The 26534-nt window shown below is 36.6% G+C and overlaps 1 protein-coding gene across 2 annotated transcripts in view; it reads right to left on the bottom strand.

Annotated features, from left to right (window-relative positions):
* Positions 1-26534, bottom strand: part of KLHL29 (kelch like family member 29) — a 510819-nt gene that overhangs the window by 113340 nt on the left and 370945 nt on the right. For both annotated transcript variants that reach the window (XM_070732799.1, XM_070732801.1), the window contains one exon: positions 5449-5587. In XM_070732799.1, coding sequence (XP_070588900.1) covers positions 5449-5587 — 139 coding nt within the window. The remainder of the gene's footprint in view (positions 1-5448; positions 5588-26534) is intronic.

Genomic DNA, 26534 nt, shown 5'->3' on the forward strand with positions numbered 1-26534 from the left:
TTGATGCAATTCTATTACTATTTTAAGGACACAAAACAGAAAGAGTTAAGTTCAGTGTTAAAAAATATTAAAACACTATCTGGATTCTCATTTTGCCACAAAAATCCAGTTTTGATTTTAAAATGGCTTAGAAATAGTATTAAGAACTGAAAGACTACCCTTAGGAGTTTGATATTGAACTTTCAAAGGGTGTAAATTGGGGTATGACTCAAATTGAAAAATATGTAGAAACTGCTGAGGACTTTAAAGCTCAAAAAGCTTTAAAAATGAGCACAGCTTGAACAAAACAAAACAAAAAGCTTCAGTAAATACAATAACACTATGTTGAATGCTTTGGGCTATGAATTTCTCATGTTCTTTGCAGGACCCAATAAAGTGGAAAATAACTTTATTCTATTCAGACTTGACTATCAATTGTTCAACATTGTTTTAAAGCTGTTTTTCAAAAATCTCAATCTCAGATTGTTGGGCTCCCACAGGAACGGTCAGGAATGCAGTTCTGGTATCAAAATTTGGAGCTCCACCCCAGAGCACCCAATTAGCACTGAAAGATGTTGAAACAAAATGTATAAGCCACGCCCACAGTGTGGTAGCAAAAATTTTGGTAGCCCATCATTGGTTGCATCATCCACATAAAGGACCCGTGGATTGTGGGGGCAATATGCTGGCTCTGTTAAAAAGTGCTATTGCTAACATGTTGTAAACCGCCCTGAATCTAAGGAGAAGGGTGGCATTAAATTTTTTAAATTAATTAATTAATTAATTAAATAAATAAATAAATAAAGTAACCCATTAGATGTCTGTTTGTTATTGTCTGCTCTTTGAAACTTCTGGCAGTTAATTGACTATGTTGTTCAAAACTTGGGATGTAAATATTCCCTATAGAGATAATGATTTTCCCTTGATTTTTATTTAGCCACGACCAGAAGGGAGTGAGACTCAAGTATGGTTATTAGTTAAGTCATGAAATCACTTGTGCGCTGCTGTAACACTGCAGCATGCCTCACTGCTTATTTATCCATAGCAAAAGCAAGCATGGTGATTAGTTTGACATTGCTTGGACAAGATTTGCAGCTCTGTTTTGACTGAATGGAAAGAGTAAGCACTAAACTTTCAAAGGAAGCTGAGTGATCCATAGCTTTAATATTAATGAAACAGGTGACTAATTAAGTTGGGATGAAAATAAATTTCAAGAGTAGTCCTCTTGATTTTGAGATGCCAGATTCTGTTTATTCAACAGGTTAATATGACTCTTCACATTAAAGACCTCCTTTGACTGTTCAGAGTAAATATCTTGTATACATCTTACAAATGTAGTAATTGTTGTCAGGAAGGTCAACTAATGAAAAAAACTCTATTTCATTAACTTTTTAAAGGGGATAAATGTTTAACAAAATAAAGTGATACAATAGCATCTCAGTTCAATGAACTGTTGAAAAGATACTATTAAGCTTTTAGGAGAGCAAGACAATTTTGCTGCTGGTGGTAAAAGGAGCAAAACAACAATAAATAAACATTTGAATGCACTGTTTGATTCATGACATTTACATTCTGTGTACAGGTTCCTAATCTCTAAAGGACCACAACACATCTAATAAATAAGAATTTCATTATTCACTTTTTTTTTAAAAACAAATCCTAAAGGATACACGCACTGTAGCACACTCAACCCTTTAAACTGGAATCATGTTTTTTAATTATTACTGGCTCGAGATAAATTTTGTGGCTATTCTGAGTGCAGTTAGGTTTAGAATCTTATCTCCAATTGATACTTTCAATTGGTGTAGGCTCAGTGCAGTACTGTAGTTCTAAATTAGCTTGCTACCAGTTTGTGCTTGTGCTCGTGCGCAACACTTCTGCACATGCGCAGAAGAAGCGTCCCGGTTGGGTGGGTGGAACCTCCTGCCACTGCTTGTCGAACTGGGCTGAATCAGGAACAACCTACCACTGCTCGGTGTAAGACCAATCATCTTCCATGGGAGGAACTGACATAGTTTTGGACTCTCAATGAATTTCTGCATAGAAACTCATGAGATTGAGTTTTCCAGAGGTTTGGCAGCTGGAAAGCATCAAATCTAAAAGCTACCTGAAATGTTAAGGAAGAATATGTTCCACTGCTGAACAAATAGAACACAAAGCAGCCACTATCTTAAAGAACATAGAACTATTTTTCCGTAATACTATTTAAATGAGCTAGGTTCAAAAACAAAACACGACATTGCTAGCATTCTCCGGGTACCCGCCCAGCTGTAAAAGGAAGTGAACACTTTGTTCTTTCAACCAAGCCATTGGACCATCTCTCAGATTTTATAACTGGATTAAAAAGAAGTTGCTGACATTCCTTTGTCTTTAATTCATAATTCAATACCATTTAAGCTAATGGCTCTTTTCCTTTTAAATAAGAACTCACTTTAATATTCTGACTTCTGCAAATGCTGGACTAATGTCCATGCTGGCTAGGAAATCATAGGAGCATGCACCTAAGGTCGGGATAGTGGACGTTAGAATAAGGCATCCATCTAATCCATCAGACTTTAGCATCATGGAAAGGAGTACAGTGCTAATATGTCATTCATATGTTTTTATTGCCAGGTAAGGGGAGAAGCGTTTTGTGGGGTTTTCTGATTTGCTTCCAAAATAACTAGGATGACTTTGGATACTCTCCAAAGTTCTGACAGCATTTGCTACCCCTCGCCTCAGATGGCCAAGTGTCTTGGTTAATTGTGTTGTGCTCAATGGCTGTTAATTTTGCTGCTAATTTTGTTGTGTTCCAACAGGCATTTAGCAGATTTAGCATTTACTCCATTTTAGATACTTTCAGTAAAAGTGCAAATTGAAAACAAAAACTAGGACTTGGCTAAACAAGTACATAATTATTTCTAGCTTTGTTTTCCCAAGTGCCCTGAATCTTAATAAAGGAGGCCTAAAGTACGGCTTCATGTGGTTTTATAAAGAAAATCGTTACAGGATGCAGCGACCTTCTGCAGAAATTAATAGGACTAATACAGGTTCAATTTTGGAAGTCATCAGGAGTCAGGCAGCATATAAATGTAAATACATAAAGTACTAATCTATTTGAATACACAGAATAAAGTTAAACAAACATCTGGGATATAATTAAAGAATTATCATTAACAGGACAGACCAAACACAAACAAGCTGCTGCTTTTGTATTGGAAGCACTGAGGCGCTTATTGCTTGGAAGGTTAGATGGTGAGGATCTATGGAGATTCTCATTCAACCAGGTCATTATTGTCCCAAAGGTGCTTTTTCAAGAGGCAACTGGACTTTCTTGATTTTTCCTTGAAGATGTTTCACTTCTTATCCAAGAAGCTTCTGCAGCTTCTTGGGATGAGAAGGAAACGTCTTCAAAGAAAAAAAACAAGAAAGTCCAGTTGCCTCTTGAAAAAGCACCTTTGGGACGATTAGATGGTGACACAGAACACTTTGCACATGTGCAGAGGGTAAAAGAATCTAAATGTTGGCGTCCGGCTGGGTAGGCGAAGCCTCGTGCTGCCGTGATTACTGGCTCTCCGACCACTGTCAGGCATGCCCGAACTGGGAGCATTTCACCCCTGCCTGGGAGGACAATTTCTGGAAAGTTAGTGTGAAACAAAGGGTGGGTTAGGTACTAAGTGGATGCTGCTATGTTATATATAGAAACAAGGTTAGGACTGTCCTAACATATTTGTGCTCAAGGGACCTGGGGTTTTCTTAATAGGCTAAACGATAGCAAATGATATTAACATTTACCAATGCAAAGTGGTAGGTCCTATATTATCAGATCCTGGCAATAATAGGGACGAATTTACAAAAGTTTACAAAAATAAGTCCCAGAAGTATCATCCAGATGCATTCATTGAATTGCTTAATTAAAGCATTTCATCTCATGTTCTGTTAAATTGTTTAAGGGAGGCTCGCAAAAGTTGAAGATGCTAAAATTGTAAGAAAAACCATTAGTAGTTTATCAGTGATTTGTCTTAAAGTATTCTACAATTATGACTGAATTCAGACCTGACTTTCTCCAGAAACAGATGGTATCTGACAACGTGAGTAGCAAGGAAAGGACTTCGCAATTAAATCAGTGATACTGCAAGGCCAGTCAATTACAGGATTTTTATCAATGGAGCCAAAGACTTTCCCTGCAGAATATATATCTCATCTTGGCAAGAGGCATATAATGTAACCTTCACTAGTAAGTGATAATGAGCAGGCAGGAATATAGAATCCAAGAACAACTAAAGCTAGCTATAATTTGGTTTATGGAAAGGGGGGAGTATGATACTAGCTCCACTCTTTCTGAATAATTGATAAGGCAGTTAGTTCAGCTATACAACAATAGTATAGTGTCACCACAATTATTTAAAAACAAACAAATTAAAAAAAAACTTTAATGAAAGAACACGTTTCTGTTTCTCAAAAAAGAAGATACAGCAAAAATGAAACCCTGGAATAAAATATAGCCACTCTCGTGTTAGTGACAATGTTTAAAAACTCAATTTGAAAGCCAACACTATGTTTTGCAATCCCCATTCCAGGTTCAGAGTCTGTTCTGGAAAATACAGCAAGGGGGAAATCAGGATCCAGATTAATTTGCTGATGACTGTAGAAATATGAACATTATTGAATTCTTCTGGGTTCCCCCAATCTTGCTATGTTGATTTGCTAATACTGTAAAAATACCACGAATTTATGAAGGAAACACATTTTAAAATAATCCATGTAATGGTAAATAAATCGTTATCATGCAATGTTACAATCAGATGGAGGGAGAAAATTGCAAAGATGGAAATTTACACAAAGACACTATGGCAGGCTTGACACACTACTTGGTCAAGGAGGGCTATATTAACTCTATCAAGTAGAAAGAATTCAGGACTTTTTTAAAAGTTAAATTTCTCTCTTTTTTTATAAAGTCATGCTAAAAAAGTATGACTTCAATATTTGATTTATTGTTAATTCACCTTTTTCAATTCCACAAGCATCAGATGTCCCAAACGTCAACGTCCAAAGGGTTAAATGTCTAGTATACAACACGATCCTTGTTAGTATGAAAATTTTAAATAATATCGGTTATTACAGCCTGGAGGAAGAATTAGTAGTATCCCTTTTTTAAATTATTAACCTAACAAGTTGTGTTTTGTGATCAACACTGTTTTTCAGTTGTTTGAGTTTGATTTTAAAATGCTCCATGACAGAGCATTTCTCTTCAGCCAAAATGTGCAAATAATGAGATCTGGAATTGCGCAGATCAGCTTATGTGTAAGAAATGAATCTGAGTCTTTTGTTTGAAAAAAATACATTCAGAGTAAGTGGAAAGAATGGCTACTGGCTCTGTGACAGGAGAGTCAAATCTTCATAAACCTGAAAGAGAGGGGAGGAAAAAAAAGCGACACAAATGCGTCCTACAAAAGAACAGACCAGATCACAGCTGGAAGGAAGGCAAACCTTTTAATCAGGTCCTTGAAATACAAGCTGCAGGAAGCTAGAACATTTTGGTGGACTTCAAAGTCTTTGCCTTCAACAATAATTTTCAGGTCTGTAAACTCTTTCGCTCTGCGTTGCTGGTTCAACTCCTTCAACATTTCTGCAGAACAGAGAAGACAGACAGTGCCAGGTTTCCCATTAAGAGTTTTTTTTTTCCAAAAATGTATTATTTAAAAAGTAAAAATTAAAAACAAGAAGAGTAGAGAAATAGGAAATGTTTGATGGTTTTTGTTGGCAAGACTGGTTCAACGTTGGATAGTCAAAGAAATCACAAACATCATACTATATAAATAAATATATGCATATAAAAGTCAGAAACAAAAAGTTTAGGCAACACATCCTACATTTCAAAGAGAAAAATAAGTTTTCCTGAATGAGTGAAAATTGGAAATGCAACAACCCATCATGACAGAACATTTCAAGACAGAATGCAAAAACTTGCTTGACTTCTAAATATACTGGAATTAATACTGAACAAACCGACATTTATGAAGCAACATGAGAAAAGTGAAACATTTGAAACAATCTTTAACTTAGTAATGTTGTAAATTCTTTTAAACCAGGAAGCTTTTGCTAACAGCAGGCCTATCAATGACAATTTGAAAATTATAAAAGCAGCAGGAAAAATTTCTGACATATTTCATATTTAATTAAAAAAAAGAGAGAGAGAGAATTAAAAGCAGTCTTACTATTTCGTCCAATCTGAATTTTCATTTTATTCAGTTTTTAGAGGAGTTTTTACAATTGAGTTTCGGGTACCAATTAATTTCAACCCAAGGCCATACAGGATGACTTAAGGAGAACATTTTCCTCCTGCAATAATTCACTTACCATGCATAAAGTGGGGAGATCAAATCAGCAACATGCCTTAATCCACTTAAAGCAGATTGGGAAACAAGAGATTATTTTCCAAACTAAAGTACCAGAATGGCTATAAAGCAGATGGAACACACACATTTTGGTAAACAGGCAAAGTTCGAAATTACTAATTAAGCTGTGCTGATATCCCATCTGTGGCATTACATTTGCAATAGGTCAAGAACTTCATTTTCTTCAGCCTCACAGCTACAATACTGTACTTCTTGAAGTTTAAATCCATTTGCACTAATAGGAATAAAAGATGACCTTTAAGTGTGTCTGGCCCTCACATACTAAACATGCTTCCTAATAATGGTCAGTTCCCAAATGTACCTCACCCAACTAATTCATTGTGGAAAAAATAGCAGCAATTAGGAACAGCACCAACCATAGTTTGCAAATACTGACATTATATATTGATCATGTGCAATTATACTCAGAACTAAGCAACAAATATATAAAAACACCCTGTTTTAAAAAAAAATAGAATCACAATGAAATCTGAAAAGCTACCGTAATTAGTCTGTGCAGAAGAGGGCCAGAATTCTCCAGCCTGACAGCTAATCATTAGAGGGGCACAGAAGACAATAGCAGGCTGCATCAAATCTGCTGTAGAGGAAACTGCATCACTGTCTGGGGTCATTCAAGGAGCTACTTGGCCAGAATCCATCAGAGCAAAAATGAGGTTGCGTGGTTCAAAAACATCCATGCTTTGAAATGGGTTGGACAGAAGCGAATGTTTGCAAACTATGAAAACCAAGGATTGCTATCTTTAACAAAATGCACAAGTTTCAGCTAAAACTTCCTAAAGTAAGGCACGTGAACTGGTCCATGCAAAGGATTAGAGTAGATCATGACGGACATCTTTAAGAAGTAGACTTCACTGACACACAGAGTAAATGGGACTCGGAACAATTTTTTACAACACAAAAGCAAACTAAGATTTTGAGTGTTTCAAAAGAAGGTGCGCGGGTACGCGTCAGCAAGAGTGATTTGTAAGTGTGGGACTTTGAAGAACATGGCTCACCCCAAAACAGAATAGAATAATAAGACAGGATATAGAAATACCGACATTTCTGATTCTCTCCCTCCTTCCGTCTTACTCTCTCTCTCTCTGACACTCACATGATCATGTGATCAAAATTCACATGCTTGGATACTGGTTCATATTTATAACCTTTGCTGTACCACGTGATCAACCTTTTGTGATCTTCTGACAAGCAAAGACAATGGGGAAACCAGAGTCATTTAACAACCAAGTTACTAACTTATCAACAGTAGTGATTTACTTAACAACTGTGGCAAGAAAAGTCGTAAAATGGGGCAGAATTAAATTCACTTAACAAATGTCTCACTTAACAATATAAATTTGGGGCTCAATTGTGGTCGTAAATTGAAGACTACCTGCACTGACCAAAGAGAACACATCATAAAAAAGCAGGGGGGGGGGAGAGAAGAGAATTAATTAAATAATGTATATTTTTTAAAACAAACATTTCATTTGTAAAACTAATGAATACTTACTTTCATTTTTAAATAAACACCCATAGCTTCACCAAACGTTCTCTTCCACAAACAGCTCTTTCTGTCTCTTTTATACACACACTCTGAGTAATTATTTGTGGAAAGAAACATTCAAGAAGCAAAACCCTAGTGTTTGTATGTGTATATGTGTACGGTTACATACACTCATGCATGTCTGTGTATACATACATAATGTGAATGTGTGCTCAGACAGACAGACAGACAGACAGACAGACAGACAGACACACACACACACACACACACACATACAGATACATTTACATAGCATTGCTATATTGGGGATGAACGTACTCAGGCAAAGTTCCCAATAGTTGGAAGCAATTATTGGAAATTTGACAAAACACCTCAGATCTCAAAGGCATTGGGGGAGGGAAATAAATGGTTGACAAAACTGAAAGGTGTAGGGAAAGTTCCATTTATAACTGTTGTTTACCAAAGCCAGATGGCATTCACAGTATTGCAACCTCCCTGCCACTTCAATTGCTGGTTGTTTTTAAACGCACAACTTCTCTCAAGCTTGAACTGAGAGAAGGGGAAAGCTGACATCATTACCTTTGGTCCCAGATTATAACTGGAAACGTCTAGAAAAACAAAAAAGGAAGTCCAAGTAATTTGAAATCCGAAGAAAAATCTGATTAACCTGGCACTTGGGTAGACATACTGTAAGTCCTATTTTTAATCTGCATTTTTGGTGTGATGTTGCACTCATTATTGTTTTCTCTGCATACTTTCAGGATTCTGTATTTTCCCTCAGTTTCAACACAAGCATTAAGGAATATGTGATACTGGCTTGATCACCATCATTTTTTCGTCTGCTGGAGTTGTTAGGTTTACTTAAGGATATTGGAGCCTTTTCTTGCAGATGCTGGATCCCTGGTAATTTATGTCTTCTAGCAGTGATTATCTGAACTCTAATATCAAAAGATATAAAGGGTTTCTCTGCAATTGTAACCTTTATTTTTAATAGTGTTCAGTCCCCCCCTCCCACTTTGCAAACGCTTCGAGTCCACGGAGAGGAGCGGCATACAAATCTAATAAATTATTATTATTACTATTATTACTATTATTATTATTATTATTATTATGTCAATACAACTCAACAAACGAGATCACTATGCTGGATTTCGTATTTCATCACCAGTCAGGCGCTTCCCAAGCACCTAGGACTGCGTGATGTAGCGGTGAATTATGTTTGCCGATCCCAGTAAAGGGGCCTTTTGCAATTGACAGAGATTTTGTCAATTCCGATAGTTTTCAAATGTCCGCTGAGATCCTTTGGCACTGCGCCCAGCATGCTAAATAGCACTGGGATCATTTTCACTGGCTTATGCATTATTAGTTTTTTAAAATTATTATTATTATTATTATTATTATTATTATTATTATTATTATATTTAGAGCCTGATACCTCTAGTCACAGGTTTTTAATTAGAAAGACTAAAATTAACTGTGGTAATCATAAACAATAATACTAAGCTTTAGAACTTAAGTATACTAATGGTTTCAAACTTTAAATGTATGAATCCTTATCAGTTACCAACTGCCGCACTACGAAGCGCTGAGCAGACTGTATTCAGCAAATGAGTTAGAAATTAAATAGAACGTGTCGCTACCATTTTGCCTAAGATAGAACTGCATACTGAGAAGCATATGTGGTTTTCTCAGACTGCATCTACTATAAATGGAGAAAACTTTCTTCTCTTTCTCTGGTAATGCTTTCACCCATCAAATGTGGAACTTCAGAAAATAGAAAGAAGCAAATAGGTAGAAGAATAGCACTAATATGAAAATAATGTTGTGTCTACTATATTTTCATCAGACTGAGGAAGTTGGGAATTAATATTTATTGTTTAATGTGTCATTCTGCTAGTAACCATATTGTTAATTCATATGTCACAAATGCTCCAATTGAGATGGGCTTTTGGCTGCCTTAATAAAAACAAAGTAACGTCTAATGCAACATATCTACAAATACAGGCGCCTCTTTGGGATAGCAAGTATTAAGATTATGTTTCTAGGTACCTCTGACACCCAAATTATTAGAAGAACTGAACATAGGACATACTGCATAGCATGCAAATCATTGTACATTACCACAACTGACCTCAAAATAAGCACAAACCATTACTAATCTAGAAAGCTTCTATCTGGAAGCATCAATTTTATCAGCCTGCTTCCTTCCTTCCTCTTTTGTAGAAATAGAAGTTAATGTTAACACTGAAAATAAATATTTTCTTAATAAAAATGTTGCAGGATCTTATAACTACTGGCGATATATGTCAAAGAATCTTATTGTATAAAACTACGAGAAGCAGTTGTGTAAAGTTACTGGAAAGATTCAAAAACGAATGCAAATGTTACAAAAACTAAGCAGCAGTTCAGGTCTAGGTCAAAGAAGCTGTTCCAGAATCTATTAACTAGAACTTTCACACTAGAACAGGAAGAAACATTTCTTGAAAGATGTCAAATGGTACATAGGGGAAAGAAAGATGGAAGATTTCCCTCTTCTCCACAGAGAAGACTCTCTCGTACTTGTTTGTGGAAAGAAGGAATATGCCTCCACAATTATATTAAGCACAAATTGTTCAAGGTTTTATATTGCATGCCCATTCTCCAAACCTTCACTTGGCCTTCAAACAGATCAAGACACAAATTAAATTTGGCTTAATACAATAAACCCAGTTAACTCTTTCATATTAAAAATGGCAAGGTAGTGGAAACTTAAACCATATGCTTTACAGAAAGTTATTTTGTCTGTCACTTACCAGCAAGAGGTAAGAAAATAAATGTTAAGGTAGTTTTTGACAAACCCAGGTAGAACGTATCTTAGCAACATTGGAGAGATTGTTCAAATTTCTTTTTGAAATTTGAAAGTTGAAGGCACCCGCCCGCCCTCCCCTTTTCTCACTACTGGTTGCCTTAGGGGGGTGAACAGGAATTTTTTGCGGCTGTAGCGCATTTTATGTTTCAGCTGTTTTTTTGCCTACTCCACATTGGGAGCTGAGGACAGGAGGGGTTAGGGGGTGCTTGGCAGTTATTAGATCCTTAGGACTAGGTCATTGACTTCAATCCCTTTGGTCACTGTGAGTGGCAGAAAAGGGAGGAAATAGGGAGCTAACAGCAATAGTTTGATCTCCTTCAGGCCACCTTTTGGAAGGTGATGGGCTGCCCCTTCCCAGAAGCTCTGGTCTCATCCAACCTGAGTGTTGGAGAGTGGGTGCCCTTGGGGCTCACCTGCCGCAGGCCTACAGGCGATGAGTGGAGGTTGTCTTCCCACATGCCTTGGGCGTGGCAGAAAGCAAGGGAGCGCCGAGGCCAACCATATATAAATACCATTTATATATGGTATGCCTGAGTGTATGTCTGTTAGTATATGGGGTCTTTTTTAAATTGTTAAATATTTTAAATCTGTTTAGATTATTTATGATTTGTTTCCATGTGTTGTGAGACGCCCCGAGTCTTTGGAGAGGGGCGGCATACAAATCTAAGTAATAAATAAAATAAATAAATAAGGTCAAGGTCAAAGGCAGCCTTCCTTTGCCCAGCAAGGAGTTTTGCCCATAGTTGCCTAAGAATGTTAAGAAAGTTGATTTCCACTACATTTGGTTTTCCTCTGCAAGTCCAGAAAGAAAGTAATAAAGTGTCCGTGTGATTATTCCATGTCCGACACAATAATTTCCAAATCTTCATGGCTCTTATTATATATCTTTAGCCTAGGAGTCTGTGGACTATCACAAAGACCATAAGGAAAACCCGCTTAACAAAAGCAAGTATTAGTTTTCCCAGCACTCAACTCCCATTTTAGCCATTCAACTCTCTCAGGGAACCTCACAAGCAGAACATACGTAAAGATTAGATCTCCAGTTCAATAAGAATTTCAAATCCTTATAGATTTCAATATTGAAATTTATGCAGAGTCATCATGATTAGTACTCAACATTAGAAGTGTCCTCTATGACGATCAAGGAGCAGTATTATGGCTATTTTTCATGGCAATTTTTAGTAGACATGGAATCAAGTATCTAATTCACTTCAGTCAACCATTGTGTGTTGATTTGGCTCTGGAACTCAGTCAAGCTTTCAAAGATATATGAAATATATATTCTGCTTTAATATCAAATCAATTGATTTTGCTCATCAATTCTTGGCACCGGACCAGATTATCTCAGGGACCGCCTTCTGCGACACGAATCCCAGCGACCAGTTAGGTCCCACAGAGGGGGTCTTCTCTGGGTCCCATCAACTAAACAATGCCGCTTGGCGGGACCCAGGGGAAGAGCCTTCTCTGTGGTGGCCCCGGCCCTCTGGAACCAACTCCCCCCAGAGATTAGAATTGCCCCCACCCTGCTTGCCTTTCGTAAGCTACTTAAAACCCACCTCTGCCGCCAGGCATGGGGGAGTTAAGATTCCTTTTCCCCCTAGGCCTTTACAATTTTATGCATGGTATGTGTGTATGTATGTTTGGTTTTTTATATTAAGGGGTTTTTAATTCGTTTTTAGTATTGGATTATTATTGTACACTGTTTTATGATTGCTGTTAGCCGCCCCGAGTCTTCGGAGAGGGGCGGCATATAAATCCAATAAATAAATAAATAAATAAATAAAATAAAGATGCTGCTCTTATGTCTTGAATTGGGAAAAAGTGCCACCATCCGTACATTTAAATAAATTCTGGCAAAAGAGTTTAAAACTACGGTATATTAACATGACTGTAATTCACCGTGGCTGAGGAAAATCTTAGGTGAGATACAATTTAAAAGCAGAAACAAAGGGCCTCCTGGTGTGAAAAAATAATAAGCCTCAATGTCAGATGAACCTCTTTGTGAAAATTATTTCACCAAAAGGTGGCCTGGCTAGGAAAGCTCTTTCCAAACCTGATACATACTGTTTTGCATTCCAAAGGTAAAGCTAACGAAATTAGTTCTAGCCAATAAGCTGCCCACCACAAATGGACAAGTTTGGTCATGCACAACACATTATTATTTTATTATATATAGGATGGTGCCCTTTCATGGAAAACTATGGACATTTGCTAAAGAAGGAGAATTAAGTGTAATAAATAGCAGAAGATATTCCTTCAATAAATGCCACATCTAAAATCAAGGCCAAATTCTAATCAAAAGACCTTGATTCATTTAAAGAGTGAAATTCAGTCTATAACAGATTGTTAAATTGACCTCAAGAGAATCATTGTAATATTGCAAATATGCTATATTTACTATCTTTTATTTATCTATGCTTTACATAATTAAAACTAAGAAAACACTGGTACCTATATACACATCTTTGGCAATAATTTAGTTTAAATTAAATGAATAGAGGCCTGTCCCCAATCATAACTGCTAGATTCAGAATAAGAAGCAGCTCTGTCTAAAAACTGTTTTTACAGTTTAGTTGGCAGTGAAGCTCAAATAAATTTCATGTATTTTGAGAATGGAACAGAGAGGTAATCTACTCATGCAGGGCAATAGTGGGTTCTAAATCCCGTTGCTACCAGATTGCTCGTGCGCACTCTCGCTCTCATGCAAAGCTTGTGTGCAGAAGCATCCTGGGTAGGTGGGCAGAGCTGGGCCAAACCAGGAGCAACTCACCGCTGATGCTGGGTCTCTAGGAAATAAGTTCTCTAATTGCTTTTCAAATAGTCACAAAAAATTCCCTCCATTCTTTTTATAGTAATTTTATTAAAAATTACAATTAAAAAGATTAAAAATAATAACTAAAAAGAAAAAAAATAGGAAGTACAGAAAAGAAGTAGAGTGAAATATAAAAAAGAAAGTAAAAATAAGAATATAGCAAAGAAAAAAATATAAACAAGTTCAGTTTTACTAACATTTTCATCACAAGTTCAAGCAGTTTTACTAACATATCATTTCTGTTAAAAAAATACAGTAAAAGAGTACTTCCTCCCATATCTCATCTCTTATCTATAAATAAATTCTTACTAATTCATTGTTCAGTTCTGATAAACAAAAGTGCATTAAGGGTTACAAAGGATGGCAATGTATCTATTTTAACCTTGATCAAATAAACCAACTTTGTATTACTTTTACTTTTACCAATCTTGATCTTTTCTCCTTTTTTGTCCCCTTTCACAAATTTTTTCAAAAATCAAACAAGCTTCTTTTGTAAATCCAACATAGGAAAGTTATCCAGGTCACTCTTTTCATTTGTTATTTATATATTTTTTTAATTATCAAGGCATCAGCTATATATCAGCTCAACCTCAACCTCAACCAGATGGAGTGGCTGTGGGTTCTGCCTTCCAAGGACAATTCCATCTCTCCGTCCATCACCCTGGGGGGAACTATTGATCCCTTCAGAGAAGATCTGCAACTTGGGTATCCTCCTCGAGCCACAGCTGACTTTAGAACATCATATTTTGGCTGTGGTGAGGGGAGCGTTTGCCCAGATTTGCCTTTTGCACCAGTTGCGGCCCTACTTGGAAAGGGAGTCTCTACTCATGGTCACTCATGTTCTTATTACCTTGAGGTTTGACTACTGCAATGCTCTCTACATGGGGCAAAATGCAGCTGCGCGAGCAGTCATGGGCTTGCCCAGACACGTACATATCTCTCGAATACTCTGCGGTCTGCACTGGCTGCCAATTGGTTTCCGGATTCAATTCAAAATGTTGGTTATGATCTATAAAGCCCTACATGGCATCAGGCCAGAATATCTACAGGACTGCCTTCTGCTGCATGAATCCCAGCGACCGGTCAGGTCCCACAGAGTCAGCCTTCTCCAGGCTCCATCAATTAGACAATGTTGTTTGGCGGGACCTAGGGGGAGAGCCTTCTCTGTGGGGGCCCCGGCCCTTTGGAATCAGCTCCCCCCAGAGATTCATACTGCCCCCACCCTCCTCGTCTTCCGTAAGAGTGTTAAGACTCATTTATGCCGTCAGGCCTGGGGCCATTAGATTCTTGCCCCCTGGCCAATGAATGTGTTGAGAGAATGTTGAGCAAATGGAATGACTGTTTTTTATGGTTTTTGGGGTTTTTTAGACTTTTAAATCTAATTAATTGGATCTAAGATATTGTATATTGTTCATTATTTGTTGTAAGCCGCCCCGAGTCCTTAGAGAGGGGAGGCGTAAAAGTCAAACAAACAAACAAACAAATTCAGCATAGCATCTCCATCCGTATCATCCTTGCAGCCTGTCACTTTCAAATCGACTTTCAGATTAGCTACAGTCCCATCCAGCAAAACCTGTTCCTCTTCCAGAACAACTTGCACACTTTCTATCTACAGAGGCAGACACTCCTGAAATAATATTCCTTTGTCTCTCAAAGCTTTAAACCCACTTGAGACACACAAGGAATAACTCTCTGGGCAGGAATCTCAAACCCTCTTCTTCTCTGGAGTAAAATTATGAAGATCTATTCTACTTACTGGCTATTCATTCCGCCATAGTAATCAGCTTTGCTTTTAGTGGCACCATCTTCAGCTTGCTATATCTTCCCAGGAAGCCCCATGAAAAATCTTTTCCACTCTAAACCGAGGACTGGTGGGATTAGTGACAAGTTGGAAATATATATATATATATATTATATATTAATTAATATATATATTAATATAATATTAATTAATATATATATTAATTAATTTTAAAAATTCAGCAAAAACATGTGATACATATATGTATGTATGTATGTATGTATGTATGTATGTATATTGTTCTGAGTTCGGGTTTTGCCCCGTGTAATATTTTGAATGTCTATGTGACATTTCAGTGAAATCACATTCACCATCATCAGGCTGAAGTTATAAGCTTCGTGCTGCTGTAAATATAGTTTGTTTGCAACTGCCATTTGTTCCTTATAAATAGTGGTGGGGGTGTTAAAGGATTGACATGGTGAAGATCGTGATATGTTTTTTTGTTTAGGGCTGGTTTCCAAATTTTTGGTAGGCGGGACGTGTCATCACGTTTATTCATACTGAGGGGATGTTTTTCTATGTCTATGGCTTCCATGATTATTCTTTTATATACGTGTTCTGTTTTGGAGAGTAATTTAGTTTTTTCGAAGTCAATTTCATGTCCTGTTTTTTTTTATGGCTGGAAAAGGGAGGAAGTTTTTTCTTCTTTTTTGACTGCATTTTTATGTTCTGCAATGTGTGCATTTATTCTTCGATTAGTTTGTCCAATGTATATGGCTGCACATGTTTTGCATGGTATTTCATAGATTCCTTGGTTTTCGAGTTGGATTTACATATACCCGTGAAAATCTACGAAAACAAATACATACATACATAAAATTAATATGTATATATATTCTTATGTTAGCGAATAGGGAAAAATGGATTTAGTATTGTATATAAAGTTTGGATATATTTATATAGAGATAAATAATTGCATTTAGGAGGAGAAATAACTTGATGGAAATATTTAAACTGGAATGTTATGCTTTTTAAATGTCTTTTTAAAATTGTATTATAAATAAAAAAAACTTTTAAAATCTTTTCCATTATTTAATACATTTTCTTTGTAACTCTCCTCCTCTATGAAGGGTTGTTGAGGAGCAGGAGGCAGAGGAAGAAACTAATCTCTTTGTTGAGAGAAAGGGATGATAATCTCAGCCCATTGGGATGCCCTCCACAGAATGTAAAGAAATAAAGAGGAATAGCAACTATGTACATGAAAATAATATTAGTCAGCTACACTAGTAAGGAAACATTTTTCTTCCTTAACCAATGCCTGCACTGTTTGGTACAGTACGTCTTAATTTCATTTTCCAAAGGGCTTCATTTCCCCAAAATATTCATGAAAACACCTCATAAGTATCACCTTGGGAAAAAATATTCTACGTATCTATCCACAGAGTAAGACATGCCTTAAGAATCAACTACATTTAAAAAACCTGACTACAGCATATGCTAATAATGCATTTATGTAAAAATGCACAAAACAGGGACTCGTTATGATGAATAGTGATGAAATGAATGTCTCTATTTTATTTCAGCTAGCATCCGGAATAATTTATTTCTTGGTTGCTTGAAAGTAATACAAATGCTGTACAGGACCCAAAGCAAATTCTATTTCCCCGGACTGGTATAAAGGATGTCCTCATTGCCAAATAAACAGTGCCTAGAGACTTTATTCTCAACTTCTGGCAGTCCCCAAATAAGTACCCAATAGTCCTATTTTGTATAATTTACTGAACAAAGGGAGAGGGGGGAGATTACTTCACCAAATATTATTGCAGAGACTGAAGTGCTGGAGACTGCCATACATGCTCACCATATGGTCCAAGAATGCTTGGAAACATGAAGAATTACTTCATTGCGAAAAGAGAAAATGAATGCAGAAAGCAACACAGATAGGCTGTAGGCTTTCATGACTGCTCTTAATTGATGGAATGGTTTTTCAGATAATGCTTGTATGAGAATAAATATGCGTCCAAATCAGTAGCATACATTCATTGTCTTCTAATAGAAACATAGAAACATAGAAGACTGACGGCAGAAAAAGACCTCATGATCCATCTAGTCTGCCCTTATACTATTTTCTGTATGGATATATGTTTATCTAGGACATTTCACTGGTTTCATTCTAATAATGACAGAATCATCTTTACAGAGTTGGAAGGGACCTTATAAGTCATTTATTCCAACCCCCTGGCTCAAGCAGGAGACCCTACACCATTTCTGACAAATGGCAATCCAATCTCTTCTTGAAAGTCTCAAATGATGAAGTCCCACAAATTCCAAAGGCAACTTTGTTCCACTATTGATAGTCCTCACTGTCAGAAAGTTCCTCCTTATTTCTAGGTTGAATCTCTCCCTGATCAATTTCCATCCATTATTCATTGGAAAATAGCTTGACCCCTCCCCTCTGTGACAGCCCCTCAAATATTGGAACGCTGCTATCATATCTCCCCTGGTCCTTCTCTTCTCTAGACTTAGCCATGCCCAGTTCCTGTAACCGTTCTTCATATATTTTAGTCTCCAGTCCCCTGATCACTCTCATTGCTCTCCTCTGCACTTTTTCTAGACATCTTTTTTTATAGTGTTGTGTTGTGACCAAACCTGAATGCAGTACTCTAGGTGTGGTTAACTAAAGCTTTATAGAGTGGTATTAGTATCTCACTTGAATATGATTGTATCCCTCTGTTAATGCAATTTAGGACTGTAATGGCTTTTTTTGCTGCTGCTGTACACTGCTGGCTCATATTTAGCTGGACGTCAAGATCCCTCTCAGAGTCATTGCCATTAAGTCTGGTTTCACCCAGTTTATACGTATACTTTTGGCTTTTCTTACCTAAGTGTAGGAATTTACTTTTCTCTATATTGAATTTTATTTTGTTAGATAGGGTCCACTGTTCATGTCTGTCAAGGTCCATCTGGATCTTGAGCCTTTCTTGTAGGGCAATGGTGGCAAACCTATGGCACGAGTTCCACAGGTGGCACATGGAGCTATACCTGCTGGCACGCGAGTCATTAACCTAGCTCAGCTCCAATGTGCCAATGCGTGCCGGCCAGCTGATTTTTGGCTTGCCCAGAGGCTCTGGGACGGCATTTTTCGCTTCCAGAGAATCTCTGGAGGGAGGGGGGAAGGCATTTTTGCCCTCTCCAGGCTCCAGAGAAGCCTCTGCAGCCTGAGGAGAGTAAAAACAGGCCTACAGGGCCTACCAGAAGTTGGGAAATGGGCTGTTTCAAGCCATTTCCGCCATCCACATGCACTGAATTATGGGTATGGGCACTTACGCATTCGTGATAGCACACCAACATGCACTTTCGGCACCTATGGGAAAAAAGTTTGCCATCACTGTTGTAGGGTGTTGGCTATCGTATCTATCATATTACTCCCAATATATTTTAAGAAGTGTAAATACTGTATATTCAATATGCCTTGAAGCATACAGAGCTAAGAGAGAGAGAAGCAGTTGATGATCTGGACAGTGTGTGGGCAGAAACTTCATAGACTACTGAGTTCCAAGATGGAACAAAAATGGGATAGTAATGCATTACATAAAGAAAGATCCTATCTGGGCCAAAGAGACATATTCATATGCTCTACCCAGAGATATAAAAAGATCGCTAACAATATTTATTTGAGCTTTGGCCTAGGAGATACATAACACTTGGTTAAATTAAAATGTGTTTGGTAGCAAGTAAAAATAAGATGCTTTTGTTAAGACATTTCTATTATGAGTTTAATAGGATTGTTCCATATGTTCCAAGAGATAATTTATGGAGCGAAGAAGCTGAGGTGAAGTTACTTTTGGAATGTGGAAATGCAATGATTAATGTCTTTGTCATATAAGAAAAGAGGTGTTTTGAAACAATATTGAGAGGACTTCTTAAATGACAGGTACATATAGGGAATTCTTTTTTTTTTAGTTCCTTTGGAATTTCCTCAAAGAGACTAGTTATTCCCATTAAAAACCAACAGGAAGATCGCAGAATAGTAAATATGCAACCATGGCAGATGTTATTGTATGAATATTTATATATTGGAAGGCCTGGAGGACATTGTGGGCTTCTCCACTAGGCATGTTAATATTTGAACAGATCAATCAAAGCTCTGGGTCCATGAAGCAATGACAAGCATACCTCCTCCTTTCCCTTCTATTCGAAGCAGAATGATTAGCTTTAATGTGCTTGTATCTCCTAGGTCTTCCAAGATGAAGTATTGTGTGCATGGTAGAAAACACAGCATACATTTTTGTTTATAATAAAAACCCCAATTCCCCTCCCCCACACAAACATACACTCAATGTTAATGCGAATCTAAGTAAAAGATTTGTATGTCTTTATAGAAACATATTTATATAGTATACTATTCTTAATATTTAAATGGAGAATGAACAGACAACTATTGCCTTGTATATGTTACATGAGGAGAGGAAGAATATATCTCAGAAGACCCTTAATCTGGGAGTTCAAGTAATAATTTGAAGAATATGAATACTGTAAGATGATAATTTTTTCTACAACTTCTACAGGATCAAATCCCAGTAAGGATATGGCTAGCTGATGAGACCAGAACAAGGCTGAAATAGTGCTATCCTAATTTCCCTTAATTTTTAAAAAATTAGCAAAAACATGTGATACATAGAGAATATAGTTTGTCGGCTATGAATAAAGTAACTGCCTTGAATGGCCCTGGGTTGGGCCTAGAGGCAAAAAGGAACTGTGACGCTCCTTCAATATATCAGGGTGATCCGGCAGAAATATATATATATATATTTAACAATCTGCTCTTAAACTTAGCAGGCAGTTTTCAAGCAGGTCTCTGATGAGTAAAGGAAAGCTCTCATGAAAGAATACCAGCAACTGCCAAGTATAAAATGCAATCTAAATAGATAATGAATTCAAGATTTAATCTTTGAGCCTATTTTTCCTGCCTGTGTGGGCAATGAGTGAAAATCCCCCCCACCTACTGTTAAGACAACAGAATAGTCTGGTTTAGAGTGCTGACCTCTGATCAGAAATAATTCTCATATCTATAAAATGCCTGTGAAACTATCTAATGAAATTTTAAAAAGGAAACTATTAAAACAAAGCAGTTGAATATTCAAATTGATGATCATTCATACTTTCACAGGAATGCCCATATAAAAAATTATCAACCAATTCATGGCACCTCTAAGAACTATAGTAGTATAGTTCTACAGTAGTATAGAAGTTGTAGAAAGATGTATTTACCAGATAAGACAAGCATCTTCAAATTTTGTTTATTAAAGATAAGATTAAACATACCTCTATTGGAATAGCCATGCATCTTGTCATTAACTTTTTTAAAAGGAGAGGGTAACACACAGACTTCTATTATACAGAATAGTAGAAATTTTATCTAGCATCCACATGGTAGGAGAATTCTACACAATCTTTGTAGCTCATGGGTAGGTGTATCATCTTTCCCACAAAGCGAAAGAGGAATAATTTAAATGTGAAAAATATAAGGGGATATTTTATCAAGCATGATGGATTTGTGACAAAACTAAGGGGTTTTGCTTTTTAAATAATTTTAATTGAATTTTATACTATGCAAATAAACAACTACAGAAAATAATAAAGAAAGAAATAGAAACAAATGCAGGAAAGAAAAAGCAAAGGAAAAAAGAATAAAAAAGAAAAATACAAAAGAATATAGAAGAAAAAAGTATGCATTTGTTCCATTCAGTATTAACAAGTCAAACAGATGTTTTTCCCCTTTAACTGAAATCTTACTTTTTTAAAAAACTCCCTTTACTTCCAACTTCAAAGTTCCCATTTTATCATGTTGTTTTTTTTCATAATGCAAAACACGGCTCATTTTCCTACCAGGAGGATTCATTCAATTAATTTTAAAATCCCATTTCAAGCCCATCTAGACCCTTAATCCATTTATAGCTTTAAAAAGAACCCACACTCTAATCACCCTTTTTCTGTTTATTTCCCAAAATGTTTAAGTCCTTATGAAATTTCTTTTGTCTGGAATCGAAGGAAACTCACCCAAGGAATGCCATCAAATGTGCTATTCGGAAGGTTTCTAACATTTAAAAGAATAGTACAGGTACTCCTCAATTAAAGATCACAATTGAGCCCAAAATTTATGTTAAGTAAGAAATGTGATAATGACTTTTATCCCATTTTATGACTTTTATGGCTGCATTTGTTAAGTAAATCATTGCAGTTAACTAAATTAGAAACACGGTTGTTAAGTGAATCTGGTTTCCCCATTGATTTTGCTAGTCAGAAGGTCGCCAAAGGATGCAGCAACCCTCGTAAATGTGAATCAGTTGTCAAGCATCCAAATATAAATCACAGGATCATGGTCATAAGTGTGTAAAATGGTCATAAGTAACTTCTTTCAGTACCGAATCATCATTAAGTGAACTGTTGTAAGTCAAGGACTACGTGTGGTAGAACAACTTAAATGGTGATTAAGAAATGAGATTCGGCTGAGTTTTATGATCGTATAGGCTGCATTACAGTTGTGAACTAAATGTGACTCCTGTGACTCCTAGCCATTTCATCCACCAGCCAACTACAGTTTGCAGTTTACTCATGAGTAGTACCTCTCTAGAGAAGATAAGAATGGCCTCTGGCCACCAATTTCAACCATAATGCTGTCCCTGCTCATTCAGGGATAACTAGCTCATCACCTTCATGTCTTCAATGGAAGTCAGTAAAAGATAAGACATTTTGGATACAAAATTAATACAATGGTGCAAAGAATTTTAAAGGTAAATATTGTGAAAAAGAACAGATTCTTTTAAATTGAGACTTATGTACAATGACTAGAAAAGACTCGGGTTTACTGAAAAATATACCGATTTTATACGTGGTAATTGCAATAAGACTATTGAATGCTTGACAAAGAAATGTATTTGCATAACATCTAAGAGGATTATAAAATTGTCACTGTTTAAGGTTGGAAATCATTATATTTTACAACTTTAGTTTTCTTTGTTTCTTTTTTCCTTGTACTTTTTCCTTTCTTTCTTTTTCTTTAGATACAACATTTTTAAAAAGGGAGGAGGATCTGATACTACACATAAGAATTAATATTAAGTCTGCAATTTTAGTGTGTTTCTCTGATTTCTATAAATTAAACTGTTAAAAGATTAGCATCTATATAATTTTTACACTAGTAATTGCTTTAAAAACCAACCCATTTATATTTTATTGAGATGTAATTTCAAAACAAGATATTAAGAGCATTTTAGATGTGAAGTAAGTTTTACAAAATTGGAATCAGCTGCTGAAACATTCGTATGAATACGCTGGATGCATATAGGCTTTCATACATTTAGCTTTTATCATCTTACACATTAACAGGATGATTGGCATTCAGAAGTGTTAATTCAGAGAACTATCCTGTTACGTTTGGCTGTTAGTGACAAAAATGTTAGTCCTAATATAAGCTCTTGGTATATAAATAATCAGGCCTATATGCCTCATAACAGTACTGTCTTACATATCTTTAATGTATAAACATATCTATTGATTTATTTCATTGATAACCTGCTTTTCTTCTGAGGGGTTCAAAGCAATGTGCCTTTCCTTTTCTATTTTAACTTTACAAGAACCCCATGAAGAAAATGAGGTCGAGCAAAATGTGTGATTGAATGTTATTTCCTAACTGATATCTGTGTGCAAGACTCTTACCCAGCTAAAAGATCTATAGAAAAAAGCCCCCCAACAGATATTCTTCTGTGATGTCTAATTCAGTCTTATTTAGTTTGCAACCACTGATGTTTTTAAAGAATTTTTATTCTTCCTTTACTATTTTTATACATAACCCCAGGTGGCAAACATACCAAATCCTCCGCCCTCTTCCTTTTTTTTTTACACAACAACAACCCTATGATGTGAGTTGGGTTGAATGAGAGGGACCCAGAATCACTTTGTTGGCTTTTATTTCTGAGGCAGGACTAGAAACATAGAAGACTGACGGCAGAAAAAGACCTCATGGTCCATCTAGTCTGCCCTTATACTATTTCCTGTATTTTAACTTACAATGGATATATGTTTATCCCAGGCATGTTTAAATTCAGTTACTGTGGATTTACCAACCACGTCTGCTGGAAGTTTGTTCCAGGGATCTACTACTCTTTCAGTGAAATAATATTTTCTCACGTTGCTTTTGATCTTTCCCCCAACTAACTTCAGATTGTGTCCCCTTGTTCTTGTGTTCACTTTCCTATTAAAAACACTTCCCTCCTGGACCTTATTTGACCCTTTAACATATTTAAATGTTTCGATCATGTCCCCCCTTTTCCTTCTGTCCTCCAGACTATACAGATTGAGTTCATTAAGTCTTTCCTGATACGTTTTATGCTTAAGACCTTCCACCACAGTCTCCTGGTTTCTATCCTAGCGCCTTAATCACCGGATTAGGTAATAGAAGTTGTTGGACTAATTCTACATGCCAGTGACTGAGTAGTGTGTGTGTGTGTGTGTGTGTGTGTTGGGGGGAGGGAGGGCAGCATATTGCCTTGAAAATGATTGTTATATACTCAGGAATTACTTTTATCTCCTCATCCTCCTGTAACAACAATTGTAATTTTAATTCACTAGCAGAAAGGCAATATAAAGCTGTTATGTAAACATACCTGTATCAGTAGTTGCTTGTCAAGATCCTAAAGTGACCAGGCTAGTATCTGTTCATCAGGAAGAGTGTGACTGCCCAAGGGAGAAACCTACAACTTAAACTTTAGAGATAAGATACCTAAAATCTCTGACTTCTTGGCATGGCAGTGAGTGATCAACTCTTATGCTAATGGCTGCTTGCCTACAATAAAGATTCTAATCTCTTCTTCTAATCCTAGCCAAGGGCTGAGTTGACTATGTGGAAATCAGTTATTTATCCCAGAAACTGGGTGTCAAAAAACAAAAATACAGGCAGGAAGATTTCCTGTGGAAGGAATCTGCCAGGTGCTGTGAAACATCTGGATCTGTATTTCACAGGGAACAATCAAGAAATATATTTAAAAAACCAATTACATTAAATTAGGAAATAAATTAAAAGAGATCTTGAAGGATGGAAAGATTTGTTGCTTAAGAATTATGATTATTAAGATGAATTGTCTCACTCCAAATGCATTATTTATTTCAAATGATGCAAATTCCAATCCAATAAAAAATGGGGTGGGTGGGAACCCTGTTCATAAATTTATATGGCATGAGAAAAAGAAACCTAGAATAAAATTTAACATTTTTCAAGACTCCAAAGGCAGAAATAGTCTTGCTCTTCAAAACTTCCAACTACATTATAGAGCAAGCTGTCTGCCGCAGCAAACATAATGAAATAAAATCCCTAAACAGTAATATATCAATATTGGAAGGAGTTGGCCTAGTTAGTGGGCTTCACAGATATTTCTGTTACAGAGACATGAAAGAGATTGAACATTTTAAAGGATGTATTATAAAACAAAGCTTGCTAAAAATATGGAACGCTATAAAGAAAAGTCCAACTATTTCATTTAGACCCTTTTATAGACACAGGTAGTCCTTGACTTACAACAATCCATTGAGTGACAGCTCAAAGTTAAAACAGCACTGGAAAATATGACTTCAGACCATTTTTCACAGTTATGTCCTTTGTAGCATGCCCATGATAATTTGATCAAAAATCAGGTGCTTGGCAACTGGTTCATATTGATGACAATTGCTGTGTGACAAGGCCTTGTGATCACCTTTTGCAACCTTTGGACCAGCAAAGTCAATAGGGAAGCCAGATTCACTCATCAACTGATCTACTAACTTATCAACCACAGTGATTTACTTACCAACTGTGGCCAGAAAGGTCATAAAATGGGGCAAAACTTGCTTAACAAATGTCACTTAACATAAGAAAATTTGGACTGCCATTAACTACTCAGCTTGGAGTAAATTGCTATTTTCCCTTAGCAATTGAGTGTGTGTGTGAGTTCTTTGGGATTGGGCAGCATAGAAGTCTAACTAACTAACTAACTAACTAACTAACTAACTAACTAACTAACTAACTAACTAACTAACTAACCTAACTAATCCATTCTAGAACACTCATGCTTTCATAGGTAAATAACAATATAGTGAAATTGTGCTCCAATCTGGTCTTGCCAAGTACCCTCCATATACTGGCACTCTCATTCTAACAATACTGAAGTTGTTGCTGTATCTCAACAATTGCCAAAGCTTTTTGAGCCATGTAAAAACAAGAAACCTCTTATAGTAGCAGGAGAACAAATGCTTAACAGGGCCACTTCATAATAAATAGAGTTTGGAAGCCTGGAGGCACATGGGAAAGGATATGGCTGATCCTCTGACTTCAAGTATTATCCAGAGGGTGAGGAGAAGACTTTCAGAGACCACAATTCTTTCTCTCTCTTTCAACTGTGTTTTTTGGCTATGAGCAGTACCAGGAGGAATGGTGACATTAAGTATGCCTTCCAAATCCATGGGCCCTACACACCTGTCATAACAAAGGGATTGCTTGTCATGCTCTTCTACTTATCATAATTGAAGTGGCATAAAAATTAGAAAAGTGGATGGAAGGAAGACAGCAGCAGGGTAAAGCAGATGGCAGACCCCTAGAATGTGAACCCAGCTACTCTTTTCCATGGAGAAAAGACAGCTGGGCCTCCCTTTCCCCTCCATTCCAACTAAATGAAAGTTAGTTTTAGTTAAGTGAAAATTATCCTAGATACATCTCGGCACTGATGTCTCCTGTTCTCACCATTCTACACAAAGCAGAAATATAAGGAAAAGGGGAAATGATATTTATTGCTTATATAAAGGAATGAAATCCCTGTTTCTTTCTTCATCCTATAAAGAAATACTGTGCTCCAAACACTTTTTAATTTTAAAATTTTTTTGTTTCCCACCTTTATTATTTTTATAAATGTCAGGCAAAGGAAACCAAGAATGACACATGTAAATGCAATAGTTTCTTTACTTCTGTTTGCTAAACAGACAGAATCTTGCCAGAGTAAAGCACCTTCTGTACAACAATCTGAAAAACGCTTTGAAAAATATGGGAGGATCCTTTTTGCCCCACTTGCTGCATAACAACCACTCAAGGCTGCTGTTTCTCCTCCTCTTCACTCCTGTAACTCAGTGGCAGATTACACAACAATAAATAACTCAAGGCAGCTAACATGCTTAATATTCCTTATCCTCCAATTTTCCCAACAACAACCCGGTGAGGTAGGTTTGGCTGAGACACAGGTACTGGC

Source organism: Erythrolamprus reginae, chromosome 1, assembly GCF_031021105.1.
Source record: "Erythrolamprus reginae isolate rEryReg1 chromosome 1, rEryReg1.hap1, whole genome shotgun sequence".
Lineage (NCBI taxonomy): Eukaryota > Metazoa > Chordata > Lepidosauria > Squamata > Dipsadidae > Erythrolamprus > Erythrolamprus reginae.